Source organism: Melospiza melodia, chromosome 5 (assembly GCF_035770615.1).
Source record: "Melospiza melodia melodia isolate bMelMel2 chromosome 5, bMelMel2.pri, whole genome shotgun sequence".
Classification (NCBI taxonomy): Eukaryota; Metazoa; Chordata; class Aves; order Passeriformes; family Passerellidae; genus Melospiza; species Melospiza melodia.
Window position 1 is genome coordinate 16851179 of NC_086198.1, and position 18992 is coordinate 16870170.

Consider the following 18992-nt stretch of genomic DNA (forward strand, 5'->3'; position numbering starts at 1 on the left):
TTGTACCTCTTGATAAAAACAATACTAACTGATTTTACTTGCAGTACATTATTATTTCCTCATATGGTTTAAGTAAAGCTGAAAGAAGGATTGGAACTTTTTAGATAGCAAAAGCAGGGTGTGGAGGCAACATCTGAGAGCAAGGATTTGCAGTGGATATAAAGAACATTTTGGCCTAGCAAATCTTACAATAATATTATGAGACACTTGTACAAACTTGTTATGTGTGACACCACTGAGACTATAATTCCACATTATGAAAATAGGAATTGCAGGAGAAGAGATGATGTTCAGCTGGACATTAGTCAGTCTCATGCCAGGAGCTTTAAGAAGAAGGGATAATGGCTGCAAAGTCCCCGCATGTAGCAAATGTTCAGAAGTTCAAAAACTGATACCAGGCAGATTTAAATGGGACAGTCCCTGAGATATTTGAGCTGTGTGTCAAAGAAAAAAAAAAAGGGTTTTGTAGTTTCATCCAGTCCTGAATTTCTAAATATTTGGTCTTTGACCTTACTGATACTAAGGATGACTTTGTGTTGTCCAGCCTACAGTGTGTAGTGTGAAATTCTTTGAATCCTTCATCCCTTAATGATGGCTTTCAGGAGGATTCAGGACTGTATTGCCCAATCATATATCTGAAGTGATGAGACTATCTGTTGAACTACTAACAGCTTTGTCAAGCTTCAAATCTTTTGCCGCCAAACATTGTTTACTTTAAAGGTCTTGCATGATCCTGATCACTACCTTCTTAATATTAAATACCATTTCAAACAACCCTAATCGGACACCTTTGTGCTGTAACATTGCCTGATATGAAACAGTCAGCTTTTATATTTCTTCTTCATTATAAGTGCATAGGTTTTCCATATGTCTTGATACCTATATATTAAATAGCAAGAGAAACAGATTATTTCTTTGCCTGAAAGGGGCAAAGCACTAGCTCTGTTATGAGAGGCAGGCTGAGTTATGGCTTTATTTGAATTCCAGTCCGTTAGTTCCTCTCCATGAATAACCAATTATGATTCATCTTTCCAAATGCCAGTTATTTCATAAATCCTGTTGGAGAGCACAGCAGTGTAGCTAAAGTGCTGTCATGGAGCTCTACCCATAAAGTCACTGATGCAGTTATAATATTTCTGCACATAATTTAATTCCCCTGTTGCATGTCTTGAAGGTAGGCATCTCTTTACTCTCACATTTAAAATCCTTTAATTAGGGATGCTTTTCCTTGTCTCTTGTATATATTTAGAATTCTAAACAGGTGCTGTTTTTAAAGTATTCAAGGGATTTAATTGGGCTCTCTGTTTCATATCGTAAAAACCAGATTTGATCTTCAGAGACCTCTAGTTTCTATGTCACAAGGTGATTATTTTACTTAGTCATTTTGATAACAGGTCCTGCAGTTCTGGCATGTCCTGGTACTGCAATAATTTAATAACTTCCCTTCCACATTTGCTTTTGCAAGATGTATCTGTTACAGAAAGTTATTTCTGCAGTGTCCTGAAAGAAATGAAAATGTTAGTGTTCTCCAGAATTTGCAGGAGATCTCATGTTCTGTCAGGACCCAATATGCCCCACTCTGCTGTTGCTGCAGCCCAGTAGCATATTCCACTGTTCAAACATACAGCAACAGGAAGCAAACTGGGCAACTGAAAATGTGCTCATCATTGTGAATTAGAAGTTTGTATTAGGGTGCCATTTTTTCAAGTCTGAAAGGTTAAATACATTTTTGAATAAAAAATTGTGTCAGAAATAAAAATGTCAAGGCTGTCTTACTAAATAAGAAAAGTTAGGTTAAGAAAAAGAATGTTGTAGGAAAGAAACCTTCATTGCACTGCAACATTAGGAACTGGACATGGTCAAATAGTTAACAAGCAATCCCAAGTCTAGTTAGTTTAAGCAATACCTACAGTGAAAGGGATTGAAAGAAAATATCTGGGAAAACTTGTTTGCATTTCTCATAATAAAGTTATTGTTTAAAAATCTAATTTATATATTACAAGGAGGCTGATCAGTGCTTATCTCAAATTTGCATGGACCTTAATCACCTGACAGTTACAGCAAGATTCAGTTTTGTTTCAGTAGGATAATAATCTTACCTAACAAGAGCTAATGGTTTGCTAGCCCATTGTTCAAAAGTCAGTTTCTTACTCTCTGAAGGCTAAACTTTTTTGCCTTAGCTTCCACATAGCAGATGCTGTGTGTGCTGCTACATGTGGAGTAAGAAGTTAAAACCCAAATGTTTCCTTTATTTAATGACAAACATTAATGTTATGAAAAGAACAGCCAGTGAACAGAGAAGACAACTTGTCAAACTTAATCAAATTTTGTATTGAAGCTGATCTCTCATTACTGCTATTTCAAGTGATTTGATGTTTCTGAAAGAATTTACTGTGATATGTTGCAACACAATTGCAGATGATTTTATAAGTATTCACTTAGTGGGATTTACTGGAACAGTACCTTTCTCTTAGCTTTGAGCTGCTCGTGATATTTGTTGGATGTGTCGCCTGGTATTTCTCCTCCCCAGAGGGTAATTCCCACCATGGAATAAGTGATGCCCATGATGAGCAGTGGGAAGCAGTAGACCAGCACGATCACAATAACATGATACCTGCAATGAAAAGATAGTAAGGTGGTAAGTGCCTTCAGAGGAGCTATACCAATGGAATGGGCTGCTAGAAGTCAAGACTTCTATTTTAGCACAAAGCATGTTTTATATTAACTGGCTAGTCCTTGGTGTTTTCACTGTCTTTTTGAAAGTCTGGAATTGCACTGCAAATTTATGTACATTTTAATGCATGTGCTTTGTGGGGTGTCTAATGCTGAGCCTGGACTAGTGTATTATGAGTGACTCTATGGTTATTCTGATTAGCGACTGCAGAATAGGGTGGGTTTGTCCATAACTAGCTGAGTTGATTTAATTGCACAAACAAGTATCATGAGGGAAAGCTAGGCATTTGGAGCTCTAGTCTGGACTATAAAATAAAGAGGAAAGTAAGTATTTTAGTGATATATTGATGCAAAACCCCTGATAAGAGTCCTATCACCCACTGTTCTTCATATGGCCCATCTGTGCACACAGACAACACAAATCTGTGTGCAGTATAGTCACCACTGCTGATGTCAGCACTGGGAAAACAAAGATCATTTCTTTTGCCTCCTGCGAGTTCCTGGTTAAATGTCAACTTCAGATGAAATCCTAGTGAATGATAAGTGAAGAATCCCCAACAGTCACTGAGAGTGACCTTCCTGCCCTAAAGAGAAATGTCTGTGAGTGGCTCCTAAAGTGATAAAAATTATATGTGACTAGGATGTCTTTCACCTGCCTCATAAAGAGCAAAAGGTCAAATTTGATTCCAGATAGTTACAAAGACTTTCAGCCTTGAACACAATATTTTTCTTAAATGTCAGTGATGACATGAAAGGACAGATGCCTAAGTAGCCACTTATTCCTAACTCTACCAGAGGAACAAATAGGATATATTTAATTTAATTGACTGATATCCTCACATTCAGAAAGTGGAACCAGTTACAGGTTATCCAGTTTTTTCTTTTGGACTAATATCTGACATAAGTAACAGAATGAAGTGGCAAAATCCAGCCCTCCCATGGAGAATTCTAGAGAAAAAACCAGCTGATTAGGGCCTTCTCATTCTCTACAATTAACCTGAAAGTAGATTGTAGTGAGATGGATGTTTGTCTCTTCTCCCTAGTTACAAGAGAAGAAATAGCTTCAGGCTGTGCCAGGGAAGGTTTAGACTGACTATTAGGAAAATTTTATTCATGAGAAGGGTTGTCAAGCATTGGCACAGGCTGCCCAGAGAATCAATTGATTCACCATCCCTGGGTTTATTGAAAAAAACCTGTGAATGTGGCACTCAGGGACATGGTCTAGTGGCGGACTTGGTAGTGTAGGGTCAGTGGTTGAACTTGATGACCTTAGAAGTCTTTTCCAACCTAAATGATTCTAAGGAGAGACTAGAAAGCCTTTTTTTTTTCCTGGTTAGGATAAAGAGGAAGCTTGCTTTGAATTGCATGTTATGTTCCCAGTTCTGACCATCTCTGTCTGTATAGAAGTAGTGATCTTACATGCAGCAATGATGGTAAAAGTGCAGCACAGGAGGGAGCACACTCAGATGTGGAAGAGAATAAATTTGTTCTGTTTATCACACATAATGCTTTATCATCCATAGAAAACTGCATTTCTCAGTGATCAAAGCTGTTAGTTATTCTGCGTGTAGAGTATCTGCACAATGCCAGAGATTTTGCCAAGTCCATTGCAAGTCTCGACATCACCATGCACAAGTTTAAAAGAACAAAAGCTTACGTAAAATGCTGTTTTGGACCACCTGGCCATGCTACATAGCAAAGAGTTCTCCCAGGCATCACCTTGGTTATGGAGTATAGGCACTGGGGAAAGGCCAACAGGAATGCCAAAATCCATATGCTCCCAATGACCACCTTGGTAGCAGTTGCAGAGAGCCTAGGTTTCAAGGGATCAATAATGGCCATATATCTGTAAAAGAAAACAAAAACCTCTGTGTAAGAACTCTTCATAAATTTAAATGTATCTAGAATCAGCCAAAGCTTAGGGTAAAAGTGGAGATATTTGTCTTCCTGCAGTTCTGATGTTGCTGTGCTCTTTGTGTGGTTCTGCTCCAGTGAAGGCAGCACTGAAAGGAGAAGCAGGTTCATTGGATATTATTTTGCAGCCATGGGACACCCAGTTAATCATATGTACTATCAGTAGAGAAACTATTTTGCAAAAAGTTAGACAATTCTGTTACTGTACAGCCTGATGGAAAAGCACAATGCAGCTGAATCCTCTGTTACTTTGCTAGGTCATACAACATTTATTTCTTATACAAAATGTTGCAGCCAAGCTGTCAGGATTAATAGTCATCTGTCCCAAAGCTACAGGAATCTGCTAAGTCCACATGTATTTATTTCAGTAGAGAGAGACTGACTTCAGATTGTCTGCCAAAGAACACCAGAGCAACTGATTCATACAGAGAACTGAGAGAAAAGTCAGTTTAGAACTGGTAAAAGCATTAAGGGAAATAGATGCATAAAGCAAGAAAACATCTCATTTGCCTTCTCAGTTCCCATGCTCCCAGGAAGGATAGCATTCTTTGTCCTGGCCCGTAATTGTATTGGCAATTCAGGTATGCTGGTAACCTTAGAAGAACATGCAAAAAAAGAATCAAAATGTTTAAGTAATTACAATTAAAAGTTTAGAAAAAAAAGCAATGAGAAAAAGCATCTAAATCAACAGTAATAGAAAAACAAGTCTTGTTTTCTGTTTTTTTTTTTATTTCTGTTACAGATGCGAGGAATAAGGGAGACACAAAATTTGTATCAACCATTTTTTGATTAATATCTTGTGTTTGCTGCAATTGAAAGACTCATACTCATTTCAAATAAATGGAGTAATATATTTTAATTGTTACAGTACACATCTAGGTTCTTGGCAGACTTGTCCAAGGTTTTTACATATTGACATTAGCCATGAGACAATAACAATAATATTTATAAAATAATGTTTCTGATAAGAATTTGTGCAAGAATCTTTTACATCCATATTTACATGCTGTGGTACACAAATTTTACTCAAGATAGTCTTATTTTTTTGGAAATTTTATCTTTGACAGATGAGTAATTACAGAACAGATATTTGTTTTAGCAAAACTAACTCTGTTTATAGTTAATGATAAAATATGTGATAAATCCAACATTGGTCATAATAGTGCTATGCCTTTTCCAGTAGACATAACTGCCCTAGTATCTTAAAACATCTAAGTGCTGTCAGAAACAGGGAGCGATCTAAAACAGCTTCAGTTCAGTTCTGAATCATCAGTTTCCATATCTGGAATTTCAAGTTTGGTAATTTTTTGTTTTCACTGCACTTTGTTTTTTTTTCTCTGTAGGGTAACAGTTAGTTCCCCTCTCTTTCACGTGCCTTTGGCTTTTTATTGCGTTAGGTATTACATAGTATGAAATAGTTTTGAGTGCTGGGTGTCTTCTGTTTCTTGAGAACAGCAGTTGGATTGTTGCCCTCTTCTACCTGGTTCCTTTCTCCTCTGAAGAGTAAGTGCCACTTGGTAAAGAAGTCAAGTTTGTAGTCATGTGCCCTGTCTTTCAAATTGAGCTGGCTTTTGTGTGGACTGCCAAGCACTGTCCAAATATTTGAAGATCTTTACTTGTAGTAAGTGATAAGCTGTAAGCAAATACTAATCTCACATGCTTGTGAGATTCTTGAGGCTTCTCCTTCTAGCCTGGAATCATTCCTTCAAATTGCTACTTTTATTCAGATTGCACATTGCTATTATTTTATGTGCTATTGTCAGATTTCTGTTACATTCACATTATTCTTATTCCCAGTTATATTAATCTTACTCCCAATAGATACCAACAGTAGTTCTTGTTGCCTAAGATAAAATTTGGTTGTTTTATCTCCCTGTCTGCCCTTTAAAGACATGGATTGTTTGGGTGAAGTGACTCATACAGCTGTACTGATGGAAATTTTAACAACTGGCTGTCTGAGTAAAATAAGTCAAAGGCCAAGCATCAGATAAAAAGCACGCTATTTATTTTTAGAGTTCAAATTTGAATGATAAGCCAACAGCCTAGCTATTGCACAAGATTGACTACAAATATGTCGCAGGCAGTCATTCTAACAAGCAAAATGGAAAGGAAGTAGGGGAGCTTTGACTATTCCCTCAATAATCGCTTTGTTCTGGATAGATTTAGTGGAGAGTATTAACAGCTCTGTTCCAGAGCCTTTGATAACAAATCTAAGTTATTCTACTTTGCCGGTACACTAACAATTACAGTGTGTTCTGTAAGTGTAAGTTCTCTAAGTGGCTTTTCTTAGAAACAAAATTGCTTCATTAACATAGTGAGATATTGCTTTATAACTGCAATTATTACATTCACTCAGATTTGTCATACGTGTTTGGTAGCATTTTCTTAGGGAAACCATCATTGCCAGAAGTAAAGTAGAAAATGTGGATTGAGCCTTTATTGAAGGTCAAGAACTACCTCCACGTTTGAACAGAATCTGGATGTTATCTCTGTAGCCAAAAGAAGCCTTGAAAAGGAGTTCTTCCCGCACTGTTAGCTGTCATTTGCAAAGGAGGCACACATGCTCCTGCTTATGATTTTGTTTGCTGTAAATGTTATCTTGCCATTACAAGTATCTATGGCTAGTTTGTCTATCTCTTTAGGCTCAATCTGAAGTAGCGGTCACTAAATTTTTGGTTTGCTCTCACTTTTGATCTCTCTCCATTCAGCAAGGGTGCTTCCAGCAGGAATGAAAGCTCCTGCTAGCACAGGCTAGAGGTTCCATGCTTAGGTGTTGCTCAGAAAATCAGTGAGATAAGGAGGCTAAGGATAGGATAGTGGGTATGTATAATGAACATATTGCCCCTGAATATTACGATTGCTCTGTATGATATCCTTACATATATTAAGGATGGAAAAATGCCACTTACAAGGGGGAAGAGTAGACATGTTATCTGAATTGTGCAGTGAATGGTGCTGAACATGGTGTAGAAATAGAAGAAATGTTTGAATAGGCCAGGAGTGAAAGGGAGAATGATGAGATATATAGGATCTAGCAAAAGAACTGAGACTAGGGAGCAGTTTGTTGAATTAAAAAAATACGAGTGAAAAGAGAAAAATGAGAAACTAGTAGGAGAAGCAAAGAAAGGAGAATTGTAGAATAACAGCATATAGAAATTGTGTTGAGAGAGGAGAGAGTAAGAAAGGAAACTGGGGGTCATGTGAGAGCAAAAGACATGACCGAAATCAGCCCTAGCGTAGCAGAGATTCCAAGGTAAGTAGATGTGGTAAAAAACCAGAACATTTTGGCAGTGTGGCTTGGTGGCAAGCCCTTCTGCCTCTGCAGCTGTATGGGAGGGAACTCCCAGAGAGTTTTTCCTCTCTGTAATCAGCCAACCATAAACAACATGCAAAGGGAACAGCAGGACTTCTTGGGTGCTCCAATGTCATCTGTCTTACAGACTGTTCTGCTACTCCACAGTTCTTTCAAGTTGTCTGAGCTTCATCATAGAATCATAAAATAAGCTGAGTTGAAAGCAACTCATGAGAGTCAGAGTCCAACTCCTGACCCTGCACAGGACCATCCCCAAGAATCACACTGTGTGCCTGAGAGCATTATCCAGCTGACACAGGCTGTACTGTGCCCACTTCCCTGGGGAGCCTGTTCCAGTGCCCAAGCACCCTGACAGTGAAGAACCTTTTCCTGATACTTGAGCTAAACGTCTCCTGACTCAGCTTCATGCTGTTCCTCCAGGTCCTGTCACTGGTCAGGAGGGTGAGCAAATTGCTGCCTGCAGTGAGGTCTTCCCTCAGTTTCCTCCTCTGTAGGCTGAGCAATCCAAGTGACCTCAGCCACTCCTCATAAGGCTTCCCCTCCAGACCCTTCTCCAGCCTTGTGGTCCTCCTGTAGATGCTCTCTAGATAGAGTAATGCCTTTATGTTATAGTGCCCCAAATTTATGCAGTTGTTCTGAAGCCAGTGACAAATGCAGAAGCCCTCATAGGTTCACCATGTTCTGTGACATTTATATGCAGACCTTGTACCTCTCCACACCTCCTCTCTAGGGACAGTAAAAGGTGATAGGTATTTGAGCTGAAGTAGGATTTCTAATGGCTACAAGCAACTGAAGCCTTGTTACACCACTGAAAAGCATTCTGGAGCCACGCAGACATTTTTTCAGTGGGGTGCTGTGACAATTTGCTTTGCAGTCTTTGGACAGTTACTGTTCAGTCTGTCACTAGGCTTGAGCAGTGTGGTTCCCTGCTGAATAAAGGAGTCTGAACTCCCACTGAGGTGGTTTGATTTAAAGATGGGACTTGTAATGATTTCTCACTCCAGGGGGAGCTGCTGATAGTGCCACAGATAGTTTATTTTACCCAACAAAGCAGGGATGTACTGCTGAAAGGAATGAACTCATGATACTCATTTATCACAACAAGCAAAAATTATTATTACCCCACCCAACAAAACATTTATACTTGGAAAATAATTATAAGATGGAATATGCATATTTAGAAATGCAGGAATGGAAATATGTACAGGTAGAATTCAAGCTAGCACTTACAAGAATGTGGGTTGCTCAACAACTGCACCATGTTCTACCGTGTATGACTCCAAAGCATTTTAGGTAGCACTTTAGGTTCATATGCACATCATTAGCACATGATTTTTTGGTTTTTTTTGTGGCCATATGACATCCCACTGTCATCACTTCTCTTACACCTTTATCTTGTGTTAATCTTTATCCCTAATTGATTACTACTGAAGTCAGCAAGAGTCTTTCCACTGAGTTTAATGAGAAACCATTCAGGCTGCATGCTACAATGGCTGGTGCATCATGGTGTACTTGCTGCTGCACTCTTTTCGTAGCTGCTGGGGTCAGAACAGATCCAGTTCCCTTCTGAACTGCTCTGTTTGTCTAGAGTCTACAATTTAGACTCTTCTTTTCATGTGTCTTGGGTTCACCAAATCAAGAAAATCTGTTTTCTCAGAAATAGAGAGTCTTCTTTTGAATAACATTGATAAACTCTTTAAGCCAGTAGTTTTAATGGCTGCATAATCATATATCTCTCTTACAGTTTTCAAGTAATATGAGCCAAATAAATTTAGCTGCTAAATACTATAAAAGCTTGAGAAGTTTTTGTATTATGGTCCCAACAATAGAAAAGATTAAAAATAAACCTAATTTGTCTTTTTGTAAAATAGCATAGACTGGCTAATACAGCCAGGAAGACCTTTCGTCTTTAACACATCATTTAGAAAATTGTGGCAAAAATACACAAGATGTTATTAAAAGAAAATGATGTTCAAAATTGGATCCTGCAAATGCCCATTTGGAGACACAGCTGGAAGCCGTTAATCATCCTAATTGATTTGTTTCACCTGTTTACAATGTGTTTATAAACTCACATGGGGCAAAATGTAATCATCCCAGATTGTAACAGGAAATTGGAACTTGAAAAAGGAAGAGACTGAGAGAAAAATCATAATGCTTACATGTAAGTGACTCGTCAACAGGACACCACAGAGCATGCTTCTTTCATGAATACACAGAGGCTGTTATTCCCTCAAGACAGAAGCTGATCTTAGGACTTTCTATTTAGAATCAACTGGTATTTAAAAAACTTAAGGAAATTGCTGTGATTCCCTGCCCTTGTTTAGAACATTGGTGTGGAAAACCCTCCAAAATGTAAGCTATATAGGGTAGACTAAAGGTGATGGAATGAACTGAGATTTTAAAGGCATTTTTTTGTATTATGAAAACAAAATCTTTAAATTTGTATTCTTTAATCTCTATCTGCTACCTACTAGAGCAAGGCTCCTTCTTTTCTTGTGTGACTGGTTTGTATTCATTTATTTAGTCTGACTTTCTCTGCAGGAAGAGTGGCTGTGGGCATTTCTGTAGGACTGTAACTGGCTGTTGAGACAGACTGGTTTTGCTGCCCTGAAGGGCCTGTTGTGCAGTGTTCACCTTAAAGCTAATGCCATAAAGGAGGTGTGTGACAACATGACAGGTAACACATGGTACATTTGAGAATCAATATCCCAGGAGTATAATTTGGCCTTGATTTACCCAGAGGAATGTGTGTTGCTCTGGGTGAATGACTATTTGTGCTTTGAGCAGGGGGAAACAGTTTTTCTGAAATCAGAAGTAGCTTCCATTGCCTTGCTTACAAGCACCTCTTAACTAAAACCTAAAACCGGTAACATTGAAAGTTTCCAGGATGGCTGAGCTCTCATAAACAGTGCATTCTGCTTGAGGAGGATCTGATAACTGACAATGGGCTAGATTTTTATAAGTATGCAATTGATTTTATGCAATGTATTTTTTATCTATGAATATTGATAGAAAAGGCCTGTCTCATAAAATGACAGACTGACTTCCCCTGACAGAGAGGTTTCTGTTTCTCCTTTTCTTTTAATATCATCTATGTAGGCTATTGAGGACCAGTATCAGTGCAAGGTCTGTAGAAACAGCTCCAGCTGCATAACCACAGTTAGTTACATTTCTTCCACTGTCATCTAGATGGGTTCCTTCTTGTTTCTGCAGTTATCTTGAAATAATTTTATTTTAAGGAAAAACAGGTATGTGAATGATACAGCTTTATTTCCTGGTTGGTAAATCAGTCAGAAAAACATGCATGTAGGCAATAATATTTAAGAAAATCAGCAAATAAACAAAACAAACTGCTCTCCCCCAAAAAAATTCATCACCCCAACCCTTGACTAACTTTTAAAAGTACCACAGGCCACATTGCATAGTAAACCACAGAGCATATTTTAATAGTTTTCATTAAATTATAAATAAGAGTATGTATTTAAGGCTAAGATTCTGTCTAAAATGAACTTCTTGTTTGAACATAAGGTTAAAACTTAGTGGATGTTTCCTCTCTGGTACAAGAATTCTGGGGACTTGTTGCTGTTGTAAATGTTGCTTATATTTCTCAAGATATTGGTGTATCAACCTCTTTTTTTACAGCACCTTTTGAAAGAAACTTATTAAATAGAATATTTATTCAGTACACAACAAAAAAGAAAAAATAACTGTTACGCCTGTATTTTTTTTCCAGACTGCCCCAGTATGTTTCTAATAATTTAACCCTGACATGAATTTTGACCAAAACTGGAAAAAAGTCCTGTCTTTTTGCCCAATCACCGTGAAATTGTACCATTGCAAGAAAAGGTTTGTTTTTCCTAGGCCTCTGCATGCTAAATCCTGTTGCCATTGCTTCAAAGTGTTCTGCAGAAACTATCTCACCTCTTTACCAAGAGAGAAAGAGAATGATCAAGTCCAAAAACTATTTTAGACCCCCAGGTGAGTCCTTTGTGTTTCAGCTCTTGATATTTCAACCCTTAATGCCCTCCTATTGAACTTTCTCTCCAGTTCTGAGAATTTGTAGCTTTCAGAGGGCAGCCTAGATACTGGAACTCATAAATAAGATGTGCTTCATCTTCCAATACTCTTTGAGGAAGACAGAGAAATGGGGAAGGGATTTTCTCTTTGAATTCTATAGTTTGGCAAAGTAAGAATAGAAATAATAGCGATAATTTCTAAAGCATATCTTGCATTTTTTGCCCTTTGTGATGTGCAGTGACCAAGTCTAATTCCTGAAGTTGTGATTTTGAAGTGATCCATCAGTTTGAAAAAACATTGTGTTGCACTTTAGTATTGTAGTAGGGGTATGGCAGGTAGTTTTTTCTGTACTTATGTGGCACCAGAGGCTTTAGGAAAAGCCAGCTAACAGTAAATGGCATTTTATGGAAAAAAACAGAAGCACTATCAATTTCTTATGGTGAAAATATTCTCAGATATGAGTGGGAGGTCTCTAGCCTGTGAAGCACAAGAAACTTGAAAAAAACTCCATCTCATTTTTTGTTTTTCTTCTGATGCTCATCTCTCTCTCACAAGTCATCAGTGCAAATTCTCACTTCTTTGTAAATGAAAACCATTTATTTTGAGACATCCAAATCTGAGGGATAGGGAATGAGAGAGGGGCGAAAGGCTGCAGTTCTGTTTGAGCAGAGCTCCGTGCCAGGTGTGGCAGCTGGGCAGTGCAGGTTTCCTTCTGTCACTGCTTCAGCCTCCTCCGTTCACCAGTGAGCCAAGCACAAAACACCTCGTGCCAGGCTCACATTCAAGGTTGCAAATACCAAAAGATCTTGATGTGCATCTCCTGCTGACACTGCTGCCATATCATCACAACACAGGGTCATGCCCTGTGCACTCCGTGTCTTAAACTGCCAGAAATGTTTGAGATAATTTTTATACATACACATTTCCCTGTACTTTATGATTTCTGAGCACACAAGGTAGGTAACAGATACTTAACAACAGTCAGGTAATAGATGATTTGGAAGGACTATCAGTTTAAAATGCTTATGGTGCATGAAGGCCTTGAGCAATTTGTCCCAGGAATGGGAAATCAGGCAGAGTGTGATACCAAAATGTATTCTACTGGAAAGATAAGACATTTTTGTGCCAACTGCCTACTTCAGAATTTCAGTAACATTAATTTATAGGGCATGTGGTACTATTTTGTGACAATAATAACTGCTCTTACAGAATACATCTGGAGAGATTGAAGAGCCTAAGTGATGTTTTCAGGATGTGAGTGTGTATATATGATGAGTTTGGGTTTTATTTTATGAGGTGAATCCTGTGTTTGTCTCATGTCTATCTTCTGTTACAAGCTCATATCATTACTTTTGCTGAAGTCTGAGTATATAGAGGGATTATTAACAGCCATCAGTAACTGAAAAATGTCACAGAAAAAAGAGAAAACTGACACAGTATATGTGTGCTTCTGTAAATATATTAAAAGTGAGAAAATAAAATGGGAAACTAGAATGACAGGTATTGAATAAGGATAAACATATGCTTGCTAGAAACTAGGTAATACTAAGGTTCATAAAAAAAGAGAGAAGACTGTGCAAGCAGAGAAATAAAATTGGATATTAAATATAAAGTCAAATAAAGTGAAACAAATGTTTTCTGCCTTCAAAGACCAAAAACTTTCAGGTGTACTAGAAAGAAAAGAAACGGTAAGATATGAATAGGCTCAGCAACTACTCATGATTGCTATTAGAATAGTTTTAAGTCATGAGGAGTTGCTTTTATGAAGAGTTAAATTGATTGACATGTGAAAATCATTATGGAATTGCAGAGAGAAAAGTAACTGAGAAAGTAATACAGTAAATGTGCTAAAACCAGGGGAAAATGCATAGCACTAAGTGCTCTAATGAAGACGTGTTATTTTGTGCTATATTGCTGCATTCCCAAACTTCCACTGTAATCATCAAGCATCTGCAGAGAATTTTTAGGCCTACACACAAAACAGGTTGTATAATAATCTCTGGACTCAAAAGTTATTGCTGGCGTACCTGAGCCACCTTCTTTGCATGCTAAGATCTTGTAGGAAAGACAGCAGATCTTCAGTACTAGGTGGCCTAAATTCTGCATAATTTACTGTCATTAGTATGTCCAAGAACTGTACAGCAGTCACACACTGTATTGCCGTGATCACAGATGGAGTTTAGGATCATGGATGGACCCTTTAGGATCATGCACTGGTGAGTGACAAGGGCATATTGGCTCCTATTCTGTTTATCTTGGACTATTTACCAGTTTATCCCCATAACATAGCTAAAGGAACTGTTGCACTGGAAGTAATGGAACTGTGCAGTGTGAGCTACAGAAGAATGCAGGAATGAATGCCTGCAGCACAGTGTAAAATCCCTGCTGCTTCTGGTGCCTGAAACAACTTGGTTTGAGTACCTGTGCCATCTCTGCAGTAGACTGCAAACAGCCGGCTGGAAAAGAAGGAGAAAGCAGGGAAAAAAACCCACTAGGAAGGGTTGGTCAGAGGTGTGAATAAAGCCACATGAATTTGAGTCTGTGTTCAAGGAGCAGGATCTTCACTCTTGGATACTTTATTCATCAGCTCCAGATGCAGCTCACCCCCACTGCAGGAAGTGCGTAGTTCACAAAACTCTGTGTCAGCCCAGTAATCTCACAATTCACACATCTTAGAATGTCCCACAGAACCAGATGGGAAAGGAAACTTGTACTGCCCATGACCTCTGCTCAGTGATGTCCAGGTTCACAGTCACACATTTACACTCTATGAACATTAGGATGCTCTAAAGCAAGCAGTGGAGCATAACACAACATACTTTTTAGTGAGTTACTACTCATGACCTTTAGTATTTTGAGACGGTAACAATTTCTAAAGGAAAATCATCTGATTCCATCATTTCAGTTCCCTTAGCAGCTTTATCCAGATTTGTAGCTTTTGTTGTTTTAATTTTTTTTAATTAAAAGAATGTGTAAGGATGAGTTTACTGGGTTAAAATGGCTGAACTTTTACGAAAGGCAAACGGGGAACAAAAGTTTTAAAAGGCATCCACCCAGCAGATCTTTGCCCTGGAATAGGGCAGTCTGTACATCCAAGGACATTATTTGGGATCTGTTTTGACCCTTAGGTTTCCTCAGCTTGGCAGAATTGCTTTGCCGAGGTAGCCAGGGAATATTTAAAGGCACTGAATGCATCGGGTGTGATTCGGCATAAAAGGAATAGCAGTGAGAATAGGGAAGGAGGGATAGACTGCTCTTCTGTTTGTTTTACATGATGCTGCTTGGTACTACAGAGAGTTCACCTAAACACAGCTATGCCATTGTTCATTGAGAAGATATTCATTTGCCTTTGGAGGCAGGTAAACTTGGAGGATGTAACATAGTGATTTCTTCAGGGGATTTTCTGACAAGAACTAGATCAGAGCGAATAACAGTAGCTATTTACTCACCTCTGAGCACCAACATTTTGCACTGCTACACTAAGGAAAACATTTCCAATAGATGTGTCTGTCCATTGCACTTTAGTCAGTGTGGAGCAGAGCTATTTTCTCTCACTCTGGAAATGCATTTGGATTCCTAAGGAACTGTATTCACTTTTGTTCCCAATTTCCTAACATAAATTTAGGAACTACCAAAGTAGTAAGTACTACATCTCTGTGGATAATTTTGTCAGGAAAAAATGAAATAAAACATTAGTCAGAGCGTTCCTGTAACTGCTCAACTAATGACTTGATGAGCTGCAGCAGCAACTATTCAATATGCAGCTCTTGCTGTTAAATACTTCAGCTAAAGCCGTTTTATGTTCCTGAAAACCTCAAGCTAGATGACAGTCTTAAGCAGAACTCAAAAAGAGGATGAAAAAATCTTTGCCTGGTCAAAGGTGGTAGCATTGGTGTTACACAATCTTCTCAATTTTTAATGGGGATTGACATTTGAGAAGATACATCACTAGCAGGAGGAAAGTGTGCTGATTTCCTCACGTCTTCTCCCATCCTCAGAGCAGAAAAGTACAAGAGTTGCCAAGAATCTAATTTGCTCTTTCCTTTCTAGCTTTACAGAACTGAAATGCATTTAGCCGAGAGTGCCCCTGAAAATTTTCTATTAGTAGGGCAAACAGAAAAGTATTATTATGAACTTGTCCACAAGTACAAAAGGCACAACAATGTTTCCCAATCTTTTTACCTGGAAAAATGAGAAATAACATTTAAAAAGTGGATTGAATCTTATAAAACCTTAACTACCATCAGTTGGAAATACTGCAGTTCTGATAAGTCAATTCAGAAAATATGTATAATGTGATTTGAATATGTAGGAGTTTAGTGAATAATCTCAGTGCATTGCTAAGAGGAGTAAAAGACCTGAAATACAAATCAGTTAAAAAAAAAAAAAAAACCACAACAAACAAACAAACAAAAAACCCCCAGTAAGTTATCTCTCCAGCACAGCAAATGTGAAAACAATAATAAAGAAACATTTCCCAGGGGAGACTCAGAACAGTCTCTGAGAAACAGAGTCCATCAATGCATCTGTGTAGGAAACTGGCAACTACATCTTCCCTCTGCTGTATGGATGTTACAACTGTCTTATTCCATTATTGTCAGGACTACAAAGGTAAAGTTTTTCCCAGATGTTTTTGCTTTGAGAGTCACAAAGCTTTATTTTGCTTCAAGAAATCAGAAAAAACCTGAGTACTTTGAAACTATGTTCTTACCAGACTTCTAGATATGCACAGATGGTAATGTAAATAGTCTCATTAGTTAAAATCAGCAGGAACAAAGCATCTCAGAGCTGACTGTGAGAAAAGCTATTAAAAATGGGATCTGAAGTGATTTCTGAAGAGGAGGCAAATGCCTCTGCCATCTGCAGAAATACAGAAAAGAGGGAAATTTGAAATCCTCTCCCTTTACACACAGACACTCTGCAACGCCTTATCAGTATATATCAGATGCCTGGCTGAGAGACAGACTGTTTTCACAGTGGGAAGCAAAACCCTGAGTTGCTGTTACAGAATAAGTATTGAAAGATGGAGTGCAGCTGAAGTCAAACAGAGAGAGGAAATTTTGGTATAAAAGAAAGCAGTAGAATAAAAACAATGGAAACCTGAAGAAAAAAGACCAAAGACCAGGAGGAAAAGAATGTTAGGAAGAGATCCTAAAGAAGCACAGAGGAGCACAGTGAATGAGCTATTGAGATCTTTGCCTCTCATCACTATGATTGTTATCTCTGCATTTTTATTTTGGCAGAGAATCTGATCTCAGTCTCTCACCCCTACACTTTTCTCTTGTCTCACCTGTCCACAGCGATGGCTGTCATGGAGTAGATGCTGGCGAAGACAGCTGTGATTGGGAAGAAGTTGTGGAAGCGGCAGTAAGCCTCTCCAAAGTACCACTCGCTGTGCAGCGCGTAGATGAAGTTGATGAGAGTATTGAAAGCAGCCATGGAGGCATCAGAGAAGGCCAGATTCACCAGGAAGTAATTTGTCACCGTCCTCATGCGTTTGTGAGCCAGGATAATCCAGATGACAATCAGATTCCCAAAAACGGCCACTGCCACCACGCCGCCGTAAGCCAGAGACCACAGGGCAATGCGCCAGGAAGGTTGCACAAACTGATTGGAGAAATTGCCTGCTGAGGAAGCTACCGGGGCAGAAGCATTTGCTGCTGGTGCTTCCAGAGCCTGTCCCCAGGGATCTCCTGCTTCAACAAGGCTCACGTTCCACCTGCTGCTCGTGCTCATGTTCCACTTGGCTGTGGGGACCGAAGTCATCTTGGGTGTTTCTCTCCCCTCTTCCAGGAACGATGTAGCTCTCCCACCTCCCAGTCCCAACCCCCCCCCAAAATCCCCACCAACAGATAAGAAGAGGGAAGGAAGAGAAGGGGCAGTAAGGCAGCACAGCAGGTGCTGGAAAGGAGAGCTCTGTCAGAAAAAAATCTTTGGCTATGCTGTTCAAACTGTTAGAAATGCTCTAACAGACAAGTCAGGAGAGCTACCTCGGAGTAGAACAGCATCCTGTTTCTCCTCTGTACAGCCTCTTGCTTTTGATTTTGCTCAAGGAGAAGGGGACTGGGAGCCAAGGCACATTTTATAGGCTTGTGAGTTCCCAGCGTCACGAAGGGAGTGGAGCGATAAGCTCCATCGGCTGGTAAGCTAACAGCTCCTTCCCTCTGCTCTCCCTCCCCTTGTATGTCATTTGTTGCCAGCAGCAGGCACTTTCAGGAGCTGTGGAAAGCATCACAGGGAAAATGAATTCTCATCTCATTTATGTTGAGAGATTTGTTTTATATTGTCTTTCTTTAAGTTTCATTACTGTGCATCCTTTTTTAAATAGTCTATTTGCCCTGTGTTTGCAGTTCTAATCAGCTGGCTTAGTTGAAATTCCCAGGACTGAGGCTGCCTTTTTATTAAAGCTCTCTCCAGATGAATTTATTCCAGATCAATTCAGACATCCTTTTTTTGCTGCTCTCTTTTTATTTAGTACACACTTTCCTTGAAACCATTCTGTAAGTTACAGATTTAGAATAGTGATTCTTTCAGACAAACAAATACATTTTGCTGCTCTCTAATTTCACTTTTCATTCTGTAACATGTAATTGATATCAAGAAATATTTATAAGCTATTTGCATGTTCGGCAGTTACTGATTTTTAGTGAAACAGAATGCAACCCTAAACATAGGTGTCCCTAGTTATGGGTAAAATATTAGTGGTTTGTTTTCATTGTGTATTTGAAAAAAAAAAAGTTGTTTTCCCTGATTTGCATGTATTTCATGCTTAGTACTATTATTATTTTGAGCAACCAATATTTTGATATGCAGTGATTTCTAGAACGGTATAAAAGGGTAAATGAGGAAATTTAACACCCAATGTTTTCAAATCCAAAATCAGTTTCCTTGTTAATATGTTAACAACAGCTGGCATTAGGAATGCATGTTTTATGCAAGGATTGATTGCAAGGGACTTCAGCTAACAAACCTTTGTTATTCAATAGGCTGCAGTCTTAAGAAAATGTGTTTTAGTGCCAATCTTTCATGTTTCAACAATTTAGAGCTTCTACTTGTCATCAGCAGAGGTTTC

General features: G+C 38.7%; 1 protein-coding gene across 1 annotated transcript in view; it reads right to left on the minus strand.

Moving 5' to 3' along the window:
* The window catches only part of TACR3 (tachykinin receptor 3), a 37668-nt gene extending 19982 nt beyond the window's left edge, over positions 1-17686 (minus strand). The window contains exons 1-3 of the mRNA XM_063157998.1: positions 17211-17686; positions 4331-4519; positions 2464-2614 (exon numbers count right to left, since the gene is read on the minus strand). Of these exons, the coding sequence (XP_063014068.1) occupies positions 2464-2614; positions 4331-4519; positions 17211-17686 (816 nt within the window). The remainder of the gene's footprint in view (positions 1-2463; positions 2615-4330; positions 4520-17210) is intronic.
* Between the last annotated feature and the right edge of the window lie 1306 nt (positions 17687-18992).